General features: G+C 39.0%; 1 protein-coding gene across 2 annotated transcripts in view; it reads right to left on the reverse strand.

The window, feature by feature from the left end:
* CUNH8orf34 (chromosome unknown C8orf34 homolog) overlaps positions 1-10,752 on the reverse strand; it is a 148,352-nt gene extending 137,600 nt beyond the window's left edge. For both annotated transcript variants that reach the window (XM_088023135.1, XM_028112586.2), the window contains exon 1: positions 10,427-10,752. In XM_088023135.1, coding sequence (XP_087879261.1) covers positions 10,427-10,495 — 69 coding nt within the window. In that variant the 5' untranslated portion in view covers positions 10,496-10,752. The remainder of the gene's footprint in view (positions 1-10,426) is intronic.
* Between the last annotated feature and the right edge of the window lie 7,545 nt (positions 10,753-18,297).

The following is an 18,297-nucleotide window of genomic DNA, read 5'->3' on the forward strand; positions in this document are numbered from 1 at the left end:
AATCATGCTACAGAGACTGACAGGGAGGCTGGGTCTGTGTGTGCTATTTTAGTTGAGGGTGATCCAGCTTGCCTCTCTGAGACAAGACACATTCGGGATTGTTTTCTAATTACATATAATGTTTCCAAATTTAGCCAAAGTATACTTTTGTGATACAGCCAACAAACAAGACTTGCCCCCACCACTGAACAAAGAACACACACACACACACACACTGTTTGGCCAAGTGCTACTCTCCTTTCTACCTGTGCCAAAATGCTTTTTCAGAGAATCCAGAGCTACAACATAAAAATGCAGGAGCACACTTTGAATTAGTCCTAATTTCAGGATACTAGAAGGTCATCCTTCAAAAGCACACATCGTCTGTCACTGAGGTATCAATATTAATAGGAAAGAGAAGTAGCAGCATCTAATGTGATGGCAGCCAAAATTCACTGGGTGTACACCAAGTGCCAGGCACTGGACTGGGTTCTTTAGACTTTGTTTCATCTCATACATTCCTCATAAAGCCCCTCTTAGGTATTACCTTGCAGATGAAGACATTGATGTTCACAGAGATCATCAAGCAAAGTGCTCAGGGTCACGCAGAGAGTAAATGATTGCTAGGCTTGAGATACTTCCAAAGATCACCTGCTTCATCCCATATAACTGTGTCATGAGACTTCCTCATGCAAATGCACCTGAGGTGTATGCATTAAGTCTTGCACAGTGGTGTGACTTATCAGGTCCTCTCTTAAAAGCAGATATTAAAAAGGGAAAAATATGACTGAAAGTGAATTAGGTAGTTAAGTACATAATTAAAAGTTACTCACTGTACATAAAGGGTAATTAATGTGATGAGGAATATTTTGCTCTGGGTCTTAAGGGAATAAATATGAAGATGCTATTTGCTAGCTGGTTATATCTTCAATGTACTTTTTCCATAAAGGAAAAAATACACAAGTTAATGTTTTGTTTAATTCAACAGATATCAATTAAGCCCTTGTTATAGTCTGTGCTCCATTAGACACTATAGTAGATGCACAGTAAAGAATGAGGGAAGATACTCATTTCCCACCTTCAGGAACTAAAGGTCTACCTTCAATATCAAACAAGATATATTATACGAACAAACACCTCCTGTCAGCAGTTACTGATATTCATACATCCTTCACTGTAGAAGAGCCCTCTGTCTAGCTGGATAGATTGTCCTCTGGGAATGGAAGGGCCCAGAGGAATGACATGAAAAGCAGGCTCCCTATTCTAACCAATGACATCAGTCCACTTTTTAAATGTATGCATGCTAGCCAATAAAATTCCCTCTCAGCACTGCTTGAGCTGTGTCCCACAAATTTTGATATATCTTCCTTTTCCTTGCTTGATGGATTTTTATTCCCCTGAGATTTCTCCTTTTTAAGATTTTTTATTTATTTGTCAGAGAGAGAGAATGAGAGAGAGCACAAGCAGGGGGAGCAGGAGAGGGAGAGGGAGAAGCAGGCTCTTCACTGAGCAAGGAGTCCGATGCATGGCTAGATCCCAGGACCCTGGGATCATGACCTGAGTAGAAGGTAGATGCTTAACCAACTGAGCCAACCAGGCATCCCTGAGGTTTCTTCTTTGCCCATATTATTTAGAAGTATGCTGTATATTTTCACAGTGTTTTAGAAATTTTCCTGTTTTCTTTCTGTACTGACTTATAGTTCTATTCCATTGCGATGGAGAAAATACATCGTAGGATTTCAAATGAGGTTTGTTTTGTGGTTAAGCGAATGGTCTGTCTTTGTATACATTCCATGTCACTTGGAAAAAACATGTATTCTGTAGTTGTTGCAGAGGATGGTCTACAAATGTTGACTAGGACCTAGTTGACTAAGTCTACATCGAATGGTCTACAAATGTTTACTAACACTTACGACTGCTATTTTTCTTGGGTTGACTCATAATACTATATAATGATGGTTCCTATCTCTGGTAATTTTCTATCCTCTGAAGTCTACTTTATCTGATATTAAGATAGCCCCTTCTCCTTTCTTTTGATGTTTGCATATTTTTTTTCTATTCTTTTACTTTTAGCCTGTTTATATCTTTGTATTTTAAATGAGTTGCTTAGACACAGCATATGGTTAGGTCATGTTTTTTAATCCACTCTGAAAATCTCTGTCTTTTAATTGGTATCCTTAGACCATTTTCATTTAATTTAATTATTGACATATTAGGGCTAAAGTCTGCCATGTTATTTTTTGTTTTCTGTTCTTTGTTTTGTTTTTCTTTTTCCTATTCCTGTGAGTTATCTGAACATTTTTTAGAACTCCATTTTAAATTACTAGAGTTTTGGGGGCACCTGTGGCTCATCTGCCTTCAGCTCAGGTCATGATCCCAGGGTCCTGGGATGGAGCCCCACGTCAGGCTCCCTGCTCAGCAGGGAGTCTGCTTCTCCCTCTTCCTCTGCTCCTGCCCCCTGCTTGTGCTCTCACTCTCGCTCTCTCTCTCTCAAATAAATAAATAAAATCTTTTTTAAAAAATCTATTAAATTACTAGAGTTTTTGAGAGCATCTGTATGTGGTTGCTCTAGGTATGACATTCTATATATATACACAACTTATCCAGAGGAGTCATTGTTTGACCAATATAAGTGAACTATAGAAACCTTACCTCCTTTGTTCCTCTTTACTCTTCCTTGCTTATAATACAACTGTCTTAAATATTCCTCTACAGAACCACATCTGACACTGCTATAATTTTTGCTTCAACCATCAAACATAATTTAGAAAACTTGAGAAGAAAAATGTATTATATTTAGTCATATCTTTGCTCTTTCCATGTTCTTTCTTCCTTCCTAATGTTCTAAAGTTTTTTCTTTTATAATTTTCTCTCTGTTTAAAGGACTTCCTTTAGCCATACTTTTAGGGTAGACCTGCTGGTGACCAATTCTCTTAATTTCTCCTTCAATTTCTTTTTTTGAGTTTCAGAGGTAAAATTTAGTGATTCATCAGTTGTATATTACACCCAGTGCTCATTACTTCACATGCCCTCCTTAATGCCCGTCACCCAGTTACCCCATCCCCCCACCCACCTCCCCTCCAGCAACCCTCAGTTTGTTTCCTAGAGTTCAGTGTCTCTTATGGTACAGCAATGTCCACAATAGCCAAATTATGATTTCCCCTTCATTTCTAAAGGATATTTTCTCTGAGTACAGAACTCTAGGTTCTTCCTTTCAGCACCTGAAAAAGTTGCCACCGCCTCCTCATATCCATAGGTTTGATGAGAATCTGCTGTCAAATTGTTTTTCCTGTATAGGTAAGGTATTTCATTTCTCTTGCTGCTTTCAAGATATAACTTGTCTTTTTTTTTTTCCAGAAGTTTAATTATAATGTATCTTGGCATGGATTTCATGGCAGGAGTGGCCTCATTACCACTCAGCAATGTAGAAAGTCCTGACTCTTTTCTAGGCTTCCTCTGACATGACCCCAGTGGGGAGGGAGAGGAATATCTCATTATTGCCAGGGGTAAGAGAAGCCAGGCTTCCCAGATGGTCTCCACTGACACTGGTCTCACATGGTAGGGTTAACAGTGACGCCACAATGTAAATGTAAAATAAAACCACAATGAGAGATCACACATTCTATTAGAATGACTACTATTACAAATACAGATGATACCAAGTTTTGGTGAGAATATGGAACAACTGGAACTCTCATACAATGCTCATAGGAACATAAAATTGTACATACACTTTTCAAAACTAGTGGCTAATGTCCTAAAAAGTTAAACCTACACCTACCATATGATCCAGCCAATCCACTCCAGGCATTTAACCAAGAAAAACAAAAGCATACATCCATACAGAATACTGCTCAGCATTTAAAAGAAATAAACTATCAATACATGATAAATGGATGAATTGTAAAATAATTATGTTGAGTGAAAGAAGATATACCCCCAAAAAAGTACATAGTGTATGATTTCATTTATATAAAACTCTAGAAAAGGAAAACTATTCTATAGTGACAGAAAGGAGACCAGTGGTTGCCTAGGGAGGTGGAGGGAGTAAAGGAAAGGTACAAAGGAGGAATTACAAGGGGTATTCTAGACAACAGGAAGGAGAGAAGGCATATGAGGAGCACGTCCTAAGTCCATGTATTTTAAGGCACCTTCCAGGGAATTCCAAATAACATTTCCAATATTTATCATTGCCTCTATGCCACTTATATATTTTATTATGCACTATATATAGTGCAAAGGAGATATCACTATTCATAATAAAGAAGTTCTATTATAAAGAAGGAGAAACAATCTCTCTGTCTCAGCACCCTTCCTTGTGTCCCAGTACTCTTGTGCATTTATTTTTTTAAGATTTTTGTAGATATTTCAATAAAATTTTGGAGGAAGAAGAGGAAAATGTAATAGGCTTAGTTGACCAGAATTGTTAATTTTCTTTACTCAGAATTATAGCTTGTTACTTATTGGTTTCCATGTATAAACCACTGATACAATTCTTAACTAAATTCACATAATTTAATGTTTAAAGAAAACCCAATGGGTGAACTATTTGCAAGTACTTATTTACTAGATACTCATCTTTATTTTTAATTTTTAATATTTTTCTACTTTGAAATAACTTTAAACGTACAAAAAAGGTATATGAACAGCACAAATAACTCCATATCCCCTTCACCTAAAGACCCCATTCACGTTTTGCAAAAGTTTCCCAAGAATGTCCTTCTTAGTGAAAGTATCAGTTCTAGGACCATATTTTGCACTTAGTTGTACTGTCCCATCAGTCTGAAACTTCCCTTGACCTTCATGACCTTAACATCTTTGAAGACACCAGAAAAGCAGGATTTCCCTATCAGGTTTATCAGATATTTTTTTCATTAATCAGTTCAGGTCATGCATGATTGGCAGAAATATTAAAGAAGCAAAATCATGTTGTTTTAATTGCATCCCATTGGAGGCACACAATATTGATTGTCCCATCACTTAAGTAAAGCAGCATCAGCCAGCTTTCTTTACTATAAAGTTACTTTTCTCTTTGTAATTAACAACCACTTTGTGGAACGATACTAGAGATTAGGTAAACATCTCATTCCTCCTCCAACTTTCACCCATTATTTTTGGCAACAATTAATGTTTCTTGCCTGAATAATTGCTAAATGCTTGCCAAATAGTGATTTTCTAATTCCATCACCCCTTCTACTCTTATTAATTGGCATTCTACTATAAGGTAAAGCTTTCTCTTCTCCCCATAAGTTGAATATCCCATTATATTGCAGGATAATAAAATAGTCCTATTCCATAAGTAAGAAAATCTGTTACTCTCATACTTAGAGTCTCAAATTGTCCCAGATTTAGTTAACAGAGCCTCTTCAAGCTTTTGACATGTTCCTATAATTCTTTGACCACTTCCTTATTTCGCATAAGATGATCCAGGTTCATCTTGAACTTTCCCAGACCCATTTCTCCAAGGATACCTGGTTCTACTTGATGGAGAATGGTATTTAGAATGTAAAATCTGGTCACTAGGTGTGCTCATTGCTCCTGAGGTGTTGCTATTCCCAGGCCATCCCAGTAAACAGAGTAAGAAAATAAATGCAGGCATATATACTTATGTATATGTTAATACATACAAATCTATACTTACTTCTGTTTCCTATTTTATAAGTAAGACAATCTGTTACTCTCATATTTTGAGTCTCAAACTGTCCCAGATTTAGTTAACAAAGCCTCCTCAGGCTTTTGACATGTTCCTATAATTCTTTGACCACTTCCTCATTTCCTGGTATAAGATGGCCTAGGTCTTATATTTTCCCAGACTCAAGTCTAGAATCAACCATTTCTCCAAGGATACCTGGTTCTACTTGATGAAGAATGGTATTTAGAACTCAAAATCTGGTCACTAGGTGTGCTCATTGCTCCTGAGGTGCTGCTATTCCCAGGCCATCACAGTAGACAGAGTTAAGGAAATAAATGCAGGCATATATACTTATGTATATGTTAATACATACAAATCTATACTTACTTCTGTTTCCTATTTTATAAGTAAGACAATCTGTTACTCTCATACTTTGAGTCTCAAATTGTCCCAGATTTAGTTAACGGAGCCTCTTCAAGTTTTTGACATGTTCCTATAATTCTTTGACCACTTCCTCATTTCCTGGTATAAGATGGCCTAGGTCTTATACTTTCCCAGACCCAAGTCTAGAATCAACCATTTCTCTGAGGATACCTGGTTCTACTTGATGAAGAATGGTATTTAGAATTCAAAATCTGGTCACTAGGTGTGCTCATTGCTACTGAGGTGTTGCTTTTCCCAGGCCATCACAGTAGACAGAGTAAGGAAATAAATGCAGGCATATATACTTATGTATATGTTAATACATACAAATCTATGCTTACTTCTATTACATTGATATCTATTTCTGTTCTTGAAGTCATGAGATACACCAATACTTCCAATTTCAATCCAACACCACAGGGTTCGTTCTACATTTTTTCCTTTTTATATTTGTGACTCCCATCTCTAATAGCAAGAGAGCTGGCTTGCATTATTTTCAATATGTTTACTTATTCTCTCCACAGCCCCCTACCTCATATATAACAAATCTCCTGATCCTGCCAGGCAACTGCCTGATAATCTCCAGGCCAACTGGAGTTCAAGGTTGCAGACATGGCTGGAAAGTGTGGGCTAGGGTACCAGAGAAAAACAAGTTGTGCAGTAATAGGTGTGTGAATGATGCAAGCTGATGGTTGACCACCTGTTTGGTATGAGTCCACCTCATAACATATATGTCAAATTGGTTAGCATGAATTTAGCCCATGTAAGTAGAGGTACTTTGAAATACACGGAGGTGATAAAGTGGTTCCATTCTACTTGGAGTGGTTCAGACCACATTTGGAGAAATATAGTGAATTGGGTTTGCCACATCTTCAATACACAGAGATTTAAATATTCTATGGAGAGTTAATGGGGGCTCCATTATCCTGCTTTTAATAGTTTAGGATTTCACTCTCTTATAAATGTAATCATTCCTAAACCAAGATATACGACTGCCCTAAGCACCCTTCCAACCAATAATATTCAAATAATTATTCTGTTTATTTCATGGGAAATGGGAGAAGCTGATAAGTATATACTTCTCTATGTTGAAAATAAGGAATTTATTGTGATGTTCCACATCATATAATTTATTGGGAATGAAGTTTAACTGCTTACAATATAGACGAAATAGATCACTTGATCCCAATAAGCAGATATATGCCAGTTAATTTTAGAATTTTTGACTGTCAGGTTCCTCAAGTATTAAGTGGTTGGTTGAGATAAGTCTTGTGTTTGCACCATGAATCTTGCCCATATATGCTGCAAAAAAATGTACTTTGGTGGAAGCCAAACCACTTCACATCTTGCTAATTAAGTAAGTTATTACATGTGGAAATCTATATTAAATAGGACTACAGTTCTAATTTATTGAAGCGATGTCCAGCATTCCTTAAAGATTGATGCCTAGGCTGTTCACTACTAACCTGTCCTGAATAAGCCAATGAGAATACTAATAGTGTTCCATCTCACAAAAATTTCAAAGAGATTGTAGAATATAAGTCATTATTACTTATCCACCTTACATCTTTCTTTATATTATTTAATTAAAATATCATTACCCAAGACTCTAATGCAATGATTTCTAAGCAGGTTTTGTAATGCCTCAAAGCATGTTAAATCATTTAAAGGCAATATAAATTTATACTCTTAAATCACCTGGAAACAAGATAAATTTTCATCTAGTTTTTGAAATACAATACTGTGTACAGTTTTATAAGCTTCTCACATGATAAAATGTTAGAAATAAGCAAATAAGCTAAGAAATAAACTAAGTAACTAAATTAAGTAATTAAGCTGTATAGGTAAAAACAGCAGGATACAAGTATTCTTAACCAGTATATGTTAATTTGCTTTTTGTTTTAAACAATATTCATGTGCTCTCTTTAAAGTGCCTTACTCCAGTAAGTTCTGTCAAAATATTCCTACCTTACAAAATCTGTAAAGGGAACATATTGTTGGGTTTTGTATATTTTCAAAACTAAGGTAAGCCTATGTCACCAACTCCAGTGCCTCAGCACAAAAAAAAAAAAAAATCACAACATAGAACAGATAAAACTTGGGAGTCACCTATTTCAATCTGTGATAGGTAAGAGATTTTAACTTATGTACTGTTTCTTACAATGTGGTCCAGGAATTAAATATGTAACAATCATTTGTGCCACTTCTTACTAAGTTCAGGTTTCTGGGATCTTCCTTGATTGATCTCCTGAAGCAGTTCTTATGAGAACCATTGACCAAAGTCCTGGGAGCTTTGAGGAGAATGCAAGATCAACAATATCCATTTTACACTAGTTTCACTGGTTTTCTAGCATGAGGAGAGAGAGGCTACAAGCTAGTGAGATTTTCTAATTTTGTGAAGTATGTAGAATTCTACTCAAAACCAAGCTCTGTTATGATCAAAATTTTTGCATATGAACCTGCTTTTAGAAGTTAGCTATTTTCTCCCTTCAATTATTTAAAGTGCATATCAATCCTCAAAAATTACCTACTCATCACTGCAATCCAAGCTAATGGGGATGTAGGTAATGTGTAACCCCCCCAAAAAATCAATAAAATACACACCATATAATTTTGTCATTGTTTGGTTTTCGGTGAGCAGATTTTATGATTTTATGAAAACAATTCTGCCATCACTTAAAATTCATCAATGCAGAACTATCTGGTGAGCTAGTTTTTTTTTTTTAATGAGCACTTGATAAAAATCAAGTTGGATTTATTTCCTAATTATGTAGAAAGTTTACATATATCCCAAACTCTATTATCACTTGGAGAGAGTCTCAGGAATTTTAAAATAAGTTAATAAATCTATTAAAACAATTCACTTGTTCTCCCTGGTAAATGGTACTTTATATTTTAGGGGAGTAAATACACTCTGAAAATATTTATTTTAATATTTCTTTTGACACAATCAACACACTGTGTCACAAAGGCTTGTTACACTTTAGCTTTTGATTGATAGAATTATTTATAGTCTCTAACCGTTAGACTAAAGAAGAACAATCTAGTCGCTCCAGCAATTCTACATTGCTTTTACATATGGACTTCCTTTGCTAACACTTTTGGCAGAAAAAAGAATCAAGACGTGCATTATAGGATTTTATGACTATACAAAAAAATAAGTTTCAGCTGAAACAATGGCCATATCTCTCTCTAGACAGTACAACGTTAACTTAAAGTTGGGCAGAAAAACTTGAGATCTAGTTATCTGAAACCCATCCTTCCCATATCTGATCATATTCCTGTCTGCCTCTCTCTCCCTTTTTCTGCTAGGGCATTATTTCGCATTATTTTTTTTCTCTGCAGTTATTCTCTTCTCTTCAGTACTAGGAAACCAGCTCGGTTCTCCCTCCCCCCAGCGCATTCCAGCCTTATTCCGACGCCGCGGACACGTAAACCCCGAATAATGACCACAACTGCCTTTTTGCGGGGGTGGGGGTATCTTGACCCTTCCACGTCAGGTCGACTCCTATCAGTGCCCAGCTGACGGCTGAGCCGAGATGGGAACGGACCGTGGGCGTCCCTCCCCGCCGGCACCGGCGTCTGCCCAGCGCCTTGGCTACCCGCGGGACGCTTTGCCAGCGCCGGGTTCAGTCTCCCGTTCTTTTTCTCATGTCCTCCCGCTCTTCCTTTCTCCTACTGTATTTCTGTCACAGTTCTTTGATGGCGAGAGAAAACAGCTCAGAGCTACACGTCTCTTCTCATAAATACGTGTATGCTTTTCCTGAATCTTCCTCCGCCCCTTTCTCCCCCTAACATATGTAGGGTCTGCAATGCAAAGGACTCTCCGTCCATCCAGACATCAATGTCAGGGTCTCAGTTTGACAATTTCATTCAACGCTCCAGCACCTACCGAAGCCTACTCCTTACCACTTCAGTTTTCTCCCAGTTAACCATATTCCTCTCCATTGCTAAGCACCTCTACCCCTTTCTGGGTTCTACTATTGCCCACATTAAAAAAAAAAAAAAAAAATCCAACACGCAATATAGGGTAAATTCCAGGAAGAAAGTGTGCATGTGTAAGACAGTCTAAGTGTGTGCATCTATCCGTCTCAGCCTGTCCGGGTCCTGTGCATGAGGCTGCGAGATGCAGGACGGTCAGACCGCTCAAACTTCCCTGCCAGACTAAGGCTGGGCCCTCTCCAGCTCACCTGTCCGCTCCCAGGTAACCAGCGAGGAGCCTGCCCGGCCGCGTTCCAGGACACCTGGCCCGGCCAGAGCTAATGCCAATGAACTGGGGCAGCACGGCCGCCTCCTCCCGCGCATTTTTTCACTATCCCTCCTTCCTCCGGGTGTTCTGAACCCCTTCCCCCCCAAACACAAACGGGACCGCCCTCACCCACGGCGCCTTACCTCAAACAGGGGACCGATCTTGTTCTTCTCCAGGTAAGCCTGGATCCGGGATTGCTGATGAGACGCCATGGAGAGACAGATCGGGCCGCGGAGAGTGCGGGAAAAGCGCGCGGCCGTGCGCCTCGGCCAGGGAACAGCCCTCCTTTTTCCCGGACTGGAGCCGGGACAGGAGCTCTGGAGCCTCGGCTCCCCCGGCGCGGCGCAGAGTCCGGGCCGCGGGCGTGGGCTGCAGCCCCGCGAGCCGCGAGCGCGTGGGGCGCCGAAAGCCGGAAGCCCGGGCGCGGCGCCGCCAACTCAGTCAACTCCGAGACGAGGGGAGAACTCATTCACCGCGTTCTCCTCCTCGCGCCCACCTCCGCCGCTCTCCGCAGCGCGCGGCGCCGGGGGAAATTCTAGGCAGAGGTTCCAGGTTCCTCTCTCCTCTGGGCGGCAGCAGCAGGAGCCAGAGGGCGGATGCTGCTCCGCTTGTCGCGACGCGGGGGGCGCCCTCGGGCAGTCGGGGGCTGCGGGGCTCGAACTCGCCGCGAGCGTGCGTGAGCGTGCGTGTGTGTCCGCGCGCCCGACTATGTGCTTCCCCTCTCCCGGGTTACAGGAACAAACAGCGTGGGCTTCTCCTGGGGCTGTGCTCGCCCTGCTCGCCGCTCCCTAGCGACAGCGCCGCTCAAAAAGCCAATGGTGAAGGTGCTTCTTTCAAAGTGCTCATAAATCTGGTGCTTGTTGGCTACTCTTGGCAGCTACAAATGCTGTTCGAAAGTGTCGTCCCCAAACGCCCCTTGTGAACCATTCCTCGGTACCTCGTGCTCTGCCCACTCTAGCTCAGAATCCGAGAAAAGCAGAGTTGTGAGAAGGTGCGTGGGTCTGAGGGTTTGCCGCTAAAATGAATGTCTGGCTTGGCCTGGAGCAAGTCAACGCTCAACTAGAGGCTGAGAACTCAGCTGAAGACTCCCGAAGTGTAGACAGCCAAAGGTTGGGAGCCACCCTTCAGCTTTTGACAGGAAGAAGGAATAAATTGAGCCGGCCCTCCCTTCCAAATTTGAATTCCTGATTCACATATAACTATGTGGGTTATAATCCACATGTAAATGTGCTTATATGTCTTTATACGTGAGATGCTACTACTCTATCCCACTTAAAAATGTTTCCTCTAGACACTTCAGGAAATCCTCAAGTTTAGCCAATACCTTTCTTCCTATGCAGGGATTTCCCGAGTTGAAGATGACAGACATCAGAGGTTTCTTCACAGAGCTCTCTTGAAAAACCCACTGAGGTCTCCAAAGACGATTTCCGTGGCTTCTAACCATGCTGTGCTACCAAAATTAAGATTTGTGTTGGTAAATATGAAGGTTTAGAATGAAGGGAATAGTTGTACCTAAAGCAGACTGCAAGAGTGTAGATTTATTTTTCTTTCTCATCTGCAATTCTTTCGGCAATTCATAATTTCTTTATTGGTATTGATGTTTTATTTTTCCTTCTGTAGGACTAAACAGATCTTATGTGGAAACAGTCAATAATTAAGAATGGAATATTTCAGAAAGTTCTGTTAATTTCACTTAATAATTCATATAAGAAATCTGCCAGAGAGTGAAACAAAAGCAAAAATGAACTTTTGGGACTTCAACAAGATAAAAAGCTTCTGCACAGCACAGGAAACTGTCAACAAAACTGGCAGCCCACAGAATGGGAGAAGATATTTGTAAATGACATTACAGATAAAGGGGCTGATATCCAAGATCTATAAAGAATTTCTCAAACTCAACACTCAAAAAACTAATAACCCAGTCAAAAAATGGGCAGAAGACATGAACAGCCACTTCTCCAGAGAAGACATACAAATGGCTAACAGACACATGAAAAAATGCTCAACATCACTAGCCATCAGGGAATTACAAATCTAAACCACAATGAGATACCACCTTACCCCAGTTAGAATGGCAAAAATTAACAAAACAGGAAACAACAAATATTGGTGAGGATGTGGAGAAAGGGGAACCCTCTTACACTGCTGCTGGGAATGCAAGTTGGTACAGCCACTTTGGAAAACAGTATGGAGGTTCCTCAAGATGTTAAGAATAGAGCTACCCTATGACCCAGCAATTGCACTACTGGGTATTTACCCCAAAGATACAGAGGTAGTGAAAAGAAGGGGCATGTGCACCCCAATGTTCATAGTAGCAATGTCCACAATAGCCAAACTGTGGAAGGAGCTGAGATGCCCTTCAACAGATGAATGGATAAAGATGTGGTACATATACACAATAGAATATTATTCAGCCATCAGAAATGATGAATACCCACCATTTGCATTGACATGGATGCAACTGGAGGGGATTATGTTAAGTGAAGTAAGTCAAACAGACAAAGACAATTATCATATGGTTTCACTTATATATGGAACATAAGTAATAGCACGGATAACCATAGGATAAGGGAGGGAAATCCAAAGGGGGAGAGATCAGAGAGGGAGGTGAACCATGAGAGACTATGGACCCTGAGAAACAATCTGGGGTTTCAGAGGGGAGGTGGGTGGGGGCAGGGGATAACAGGGTGATGGGTATTGAGGAGGGCACGTGCTGGGATGAGCACTGGGTGTTATACTTAACTAACAAGTCACTGAACACTGCATCAAGGACTAATTATGTGCTATACAGTGGCTAACTGAACATAAAAACAGAGTAATCTGCCGGAATACCTAAGAGTTTAACCATCACTGATAACTTGAATTACACATGATTTGGAATGAAATGATGCCCCAGTTGTTACTTTTACAATCAGACTTAGGTGATCTGCCCAGAGGGAATTAATTGAATAGCAGTAAGGTACATAGGGCTTTCATGTATTTTCCATTATGGATCAAAGGTATACTTACTTATATATTTTAAATATGTTCAGGAGAAATTAAATGTACATAGTGAATATCAACATTTTTATTCGCTAGAAGGTATGGTGTATCTATGACCCAGCTAAAAAGTCAAGTACTTTTGATACCACATTGTGCTGGAGAATCAGAATGATATCTTCTTCCAAAAGACATGAGGAAGATGCTTCTTTAAATCAGATAATTAACATACATAGTCTTCATCGCACTCAAAGCAACTGCACCTTGGGCCTTGAATAGAAAAAACAAAGCCTTACCGGCAAAACACTTATGTATTAAAGGGAGAATCATGAAGATGTATACATTATGTGTGTTAAAACACTGAACATCCCAAAGTTACATTTTTAAAATTAAGAAACTATTTCAGAAGTTTCTCAAGGCCAACCTCATATACCACCTCCTCCACAAAGCATTTCTTGGTTCTTTCCACTGATCCCCAAATATGACTTCACTATTACAATAAATATTTATTGCACAGCCTCTCCATGGTAGACGTTACGTTAGGGCTGAGGATTCAAAGGTTAAAAACCTTGTCTTTGCTCTCAGGTGTTCAGTATTGTTGAGGCAATTGGCATATACACAAATATGACATTTGAATGCATTGTGCTAATGTAGGTATATAAAACATGTTGTGCACATACTGATGATGGAAAAATTACCTGTACCAAGATTCTCAAGGAATTCTCCACAAAGAAGATGGCATTTGAGCAAAGTCTTAAAGGAAGACTAAAATTTTTAAGTTTTCCAGATGGGATTGTTGGAGTGTGGGTGGGGGCAATGTTTCAGGCTTTGGTGTTAAAAAGTAGTGTATGCAAAGGCACAGAGCACAAAACAGGCTGGTGGTCAAAGAAACGTAAGGTCTATATGGAGGAAGATTGGCATGTGGGGTTAAAAATGGAAGCAGAGTTCAGCTCATTAAAAGTCTTAAATGCCTTATTAAGACGTGTAGACTTGCATCTTCTAGACAATGAGAAGTAACTAAAGAATTCTGAGCAGAGGAGCGTTGTAGTGAGGTAAAAGTCTTAGAAATATTGCTCTGGTTACAACATGCATGATAGATTGAAAAAGAATGATATGGAGATAGAAAGCAAATTTGGTTTACAGAATCCATAAGCAATCAGGAGAGCCAACCTTAGGATTAGGGATGTGGGGATGGGGACGATGGAATGTATCCAAGAAATACTTAAAGACTAATTTGTTGATGAACTATACATAGGATGAGGTTGGAAGAGACAATCAAAGATGATCTTCTGATTTCTGCAACGAAACTAAGAGATTATAAATTACTTGCCCCAGTCACCCAATGAATAGTTGATAGGGTTTTGATTCAGGTTTTTCTAATTCCAAAGCTGACACTTTTCCACATTCCACACATTTCCATTCTCTGCCCTGTATCCTGAAAAGTAGTCAAGAATTTAGTTTGCAGATATCAGTGTCCCTTAGTGAGAAGAGCACCTAGTAGGTACTCAATCAATAGCAGCTGAATGAGTGAGTTAAATTTTAGTAGATCTATTCAATCCAGCTATATTCTTTCAGGCTAAACTTTGCCTCAAACACATGTCATTTATGTTCTGTTTTGTTCCATTTAATTGCATGCATATCCTGGCCCCTCTTTTCAGTTGCACACCCTCTAAATCATTAACTGTATCTTAATAATTATGTTATGCTTTATAGCATGTAACATAGTATTTTTTTCATGCAGTAGTTTCTTCATAAATACATCTTTAATTATTGTCCTGTTGCTATACATTTAAAGAATCTATTTCATTTAGTCCCTTTAAGATTAGCTGAAAAGCATCCATTGTCTTGGATTGAATTTAACAACTTTCTTCTGTACACATAATATGGTGCTTTTATGATCATTTTCCTCTTTTTTTTGTTGGCTTGAGTATAGCATGAAAAGACCATTTTCGGTAAGATTGTTTTGACCTCATTGTGTTATAGGAGTGCCTGTCAGCATAATTTACAAATATACAGAATCCAGTTTATAGAATGTACTAAAACTCTTGTCTAACCTTGTTTGTAAGATACCTTGTACAGCTCCTTAAACAAATGATTTTTGATGAGACAAGAAGAACAATGGCGAAATTCACCTGTTGACCTAATTAGGAAGTATTAGCAATGTAATTCCATGAAATTAATTAAATATTAAAATCAAAGAGCAGAGAAATTTATACAGGTTGCATATGTGCCCCTTTCCTGTATCTCTTCCACTTTTCCACTTTATAACAAACAGGGACAAATATCTTCACAGAGAATTCAATGAACCACCCGGGATTTTTATTTTTGAGCTATTAGGTGGGAAGATTGTATCCGAGACTGAAATAAAGGAGATTCTGGAAGAGATGAAGAAGAAAAATGGGGACATGGAATTGTCCTGAGTGACGGACTTCCCAAATGTATTTAGATTTCCAAGTCTGAATTGTCAAAAATAAATGATAATTATGGTTTAAACCACATTGAACTATTACATAGTGGGATACTCTATATGCGGAAACTTTCAATATATATGTTTCAGGAAACAATTCAGAAGATTCATGGGTACATTTTGATGCTAATGCAAGAATATTATCATTATATATATTATAGTATACTTTGTTATGAAAATACTAATTTTAACAAAGTGTTGGTTTTGTGATTAGCATGAGGCTTCATATCTGTGTATGTGTGAAGGGTCATGTAACTGTCCCTTGACTTTATCTATTCAGTAGCTCCTCAAGAAAATTTAGGACGTGTTTTCTTTTTTACTTGGCTAGTAGTTCAAATTCAGCTGAAAGGGAGGGACATATTCCAGAGCCTATCAAGCATGATCTTTGAGAATACTCACCTTGGAGTTCTAATATGGGATAGAATCTAGGCTTTGCCACTTACTGGCCATGTAATCTTCACAAGCTTCTTAACCTTTCCATCCTCAGTATCCTCATTTGTAAACTGGAGATAAATAGTACTTAGTTCATCAGTTTATCCTGAAGATTACATGAGATAATGCAGGATGTACTCAGCACAAATCCAGGCACAGAGTAAAGATTCAATAAAGGGTAGTGCTAATATTATTATTGTCATCATATCATCATCATTATCTCCATCATCATTGTCAATTCCCTGAGATTTAGACTTGCAAAATTCACATCAACTGTATTGAACCAATTACCTGAAGATGTCCCAGGTAGAAAGAATATCTTGCTAATCAAAGCAGTGAGGGTATTATAGTCCCCTTAATTAAAAGAAGGTATTCTAGAGGCAAAAAGAGAGCTGTAAGATAAGTATAGATTATAATATAAAATGATCTACTCAATTGTAAGACTCTACATAAAGAAATTAAAATAAGGGAAGAAAGTTTTATACCCAAAGCCTGGAAAATGGGAGGCAAGAGGAATTGTGGGTGATTATTCAGGCCTTTCTACCAAGACAAAAAGCTATAACACCCAGCACATATGAGTAATCTGGCCATTAAGGGGCTGACAGTGGTCACAAAGAGTTTTCTTCGTTGCTGCCTGAAATACCTCTCACAACTAATGCAAATGATGAGCACATATATAGCATCTACTGGGCCAGGTACTGTTTCAAGCACTTTATCCACTGCCCTGACTCATTTAATTCTCAAAACAATGTCATAAAGTAGGTACTACTATTACTCCCATTTTTTTCGGGTGAGGTGACTGAGGCACACAGAGGGTAAGAAACTTGTACAAGGTCACAGCTAGTAAGTAGCAGAGTCCACATTTAAATACCACTCTTCTGCCTCCCAAAGCCTGACTACCAAAGTCCCAGGCATACCACTTCCCTTTTCATTTTGACCAAGAGGTATTTTTTTATTTATTTTTTTATTTTTATTTATTTATTTTAGAGAGAGTGTGTGTGTGTGTGCGCGCGCGCGCGCAAGCAGGGGGAGAAGCAGAGGGAGAGGGAGGGAAAGTGTCCTCAGGCAGACTCCCGGCTGATCGCAGAGCCCCAGACAGGTCTTGATCTCAGGGTCCTCGATTCAGCCTTTGAGTTGAAATCAAGAGTCAGACACTTAACCGACTGAGCCACCCAGGCAGTCCTCAACCAAGAGGTATTTTGGTGACTAATTTTACTTCCCTAGTTTGTTTTTATGGGAAAAGAGGTAGAGTAGGGAAAGATACCATGGTACTTTTCTGGCCACAGACTAAATGAATATGGTGACCAAATGGCTTGTATGTGTCCCTTGTGCTTTTGAATAATGATAATCACGTTGGGACTGATTCTAACCGCACTAATAACTGACTTACTGGACCTACAGAATTCAAATGATGCTGCCAGCTTATAAAGTCCTGCCATCCAGCTTTCTCAAGTGACATTTCTCTGTCTTTAATCTCCACATTTGAATATTGGGTTTTAATATTTAATTTTTAATATGTGGCATATTTATGAGCAATTATCATGTAAAATACTTTATGTCAATATCTTTTATCACTTGTTTATTTGAATTACATTATGAATCACTTAAAGGAAATCTACAGGTATCAAACTGTGTAGATAACTTTCATCTCAATTATCAATAAACTGTTAACTCTGACATGCCTTTTGCTTACAATTTCCAAAGTGATGCTGTCTTGATTTTTCATCCCAATTAGTGAGAGTCTTTGTTAGGAATTTAAAAAAAAAAAAACTTAAACTAGGAAAAATGTTACAGAATACTGAATTTATTGATAATTTACATGATAGTGTAAATTATAGTGAAAAGAAGGAGAAAATAAGAGCAACTAAGCAAACAAAAGATTACTTGGGAAGGAGAAACAATTCTACTTGTGCACCCTGGGGAACCAGGCACTCTGCCAGGACAGAATGTGCTATTGTTCCAGCCTAGCTATCAGGAGGTAAGTAAGTAACGTGGGACCTATTTCTCAAACATGCATCTCTGGAAATGGCAACTAATGCTCAGTCATGCAGCTCATCTCAACAACCCCAGCACTGAAGGTTAAAGGTACATTTTAGCAGAATTCGTGGAACTATCACCAGCTAGACCCTAAGACCT

Source organism: Eumetopias jubatus, unplaced genomic scaffold, assembly GCF_037043125.1.
Source record: "Eumetopias jubatus isolate StellerSeaLion01/CBP00866 unplaced genomic scaffold, mEumJub1_p1.0 scaffold_4, whole genome shotgun sequence".
NCBI classification, from domain to species: domain Eukaryota; kingdom Metazoa; phylum Chordata; class Mammalia; order Carnivora; family Otariidae; genus Eumetopias; species Eumetopias jubatus.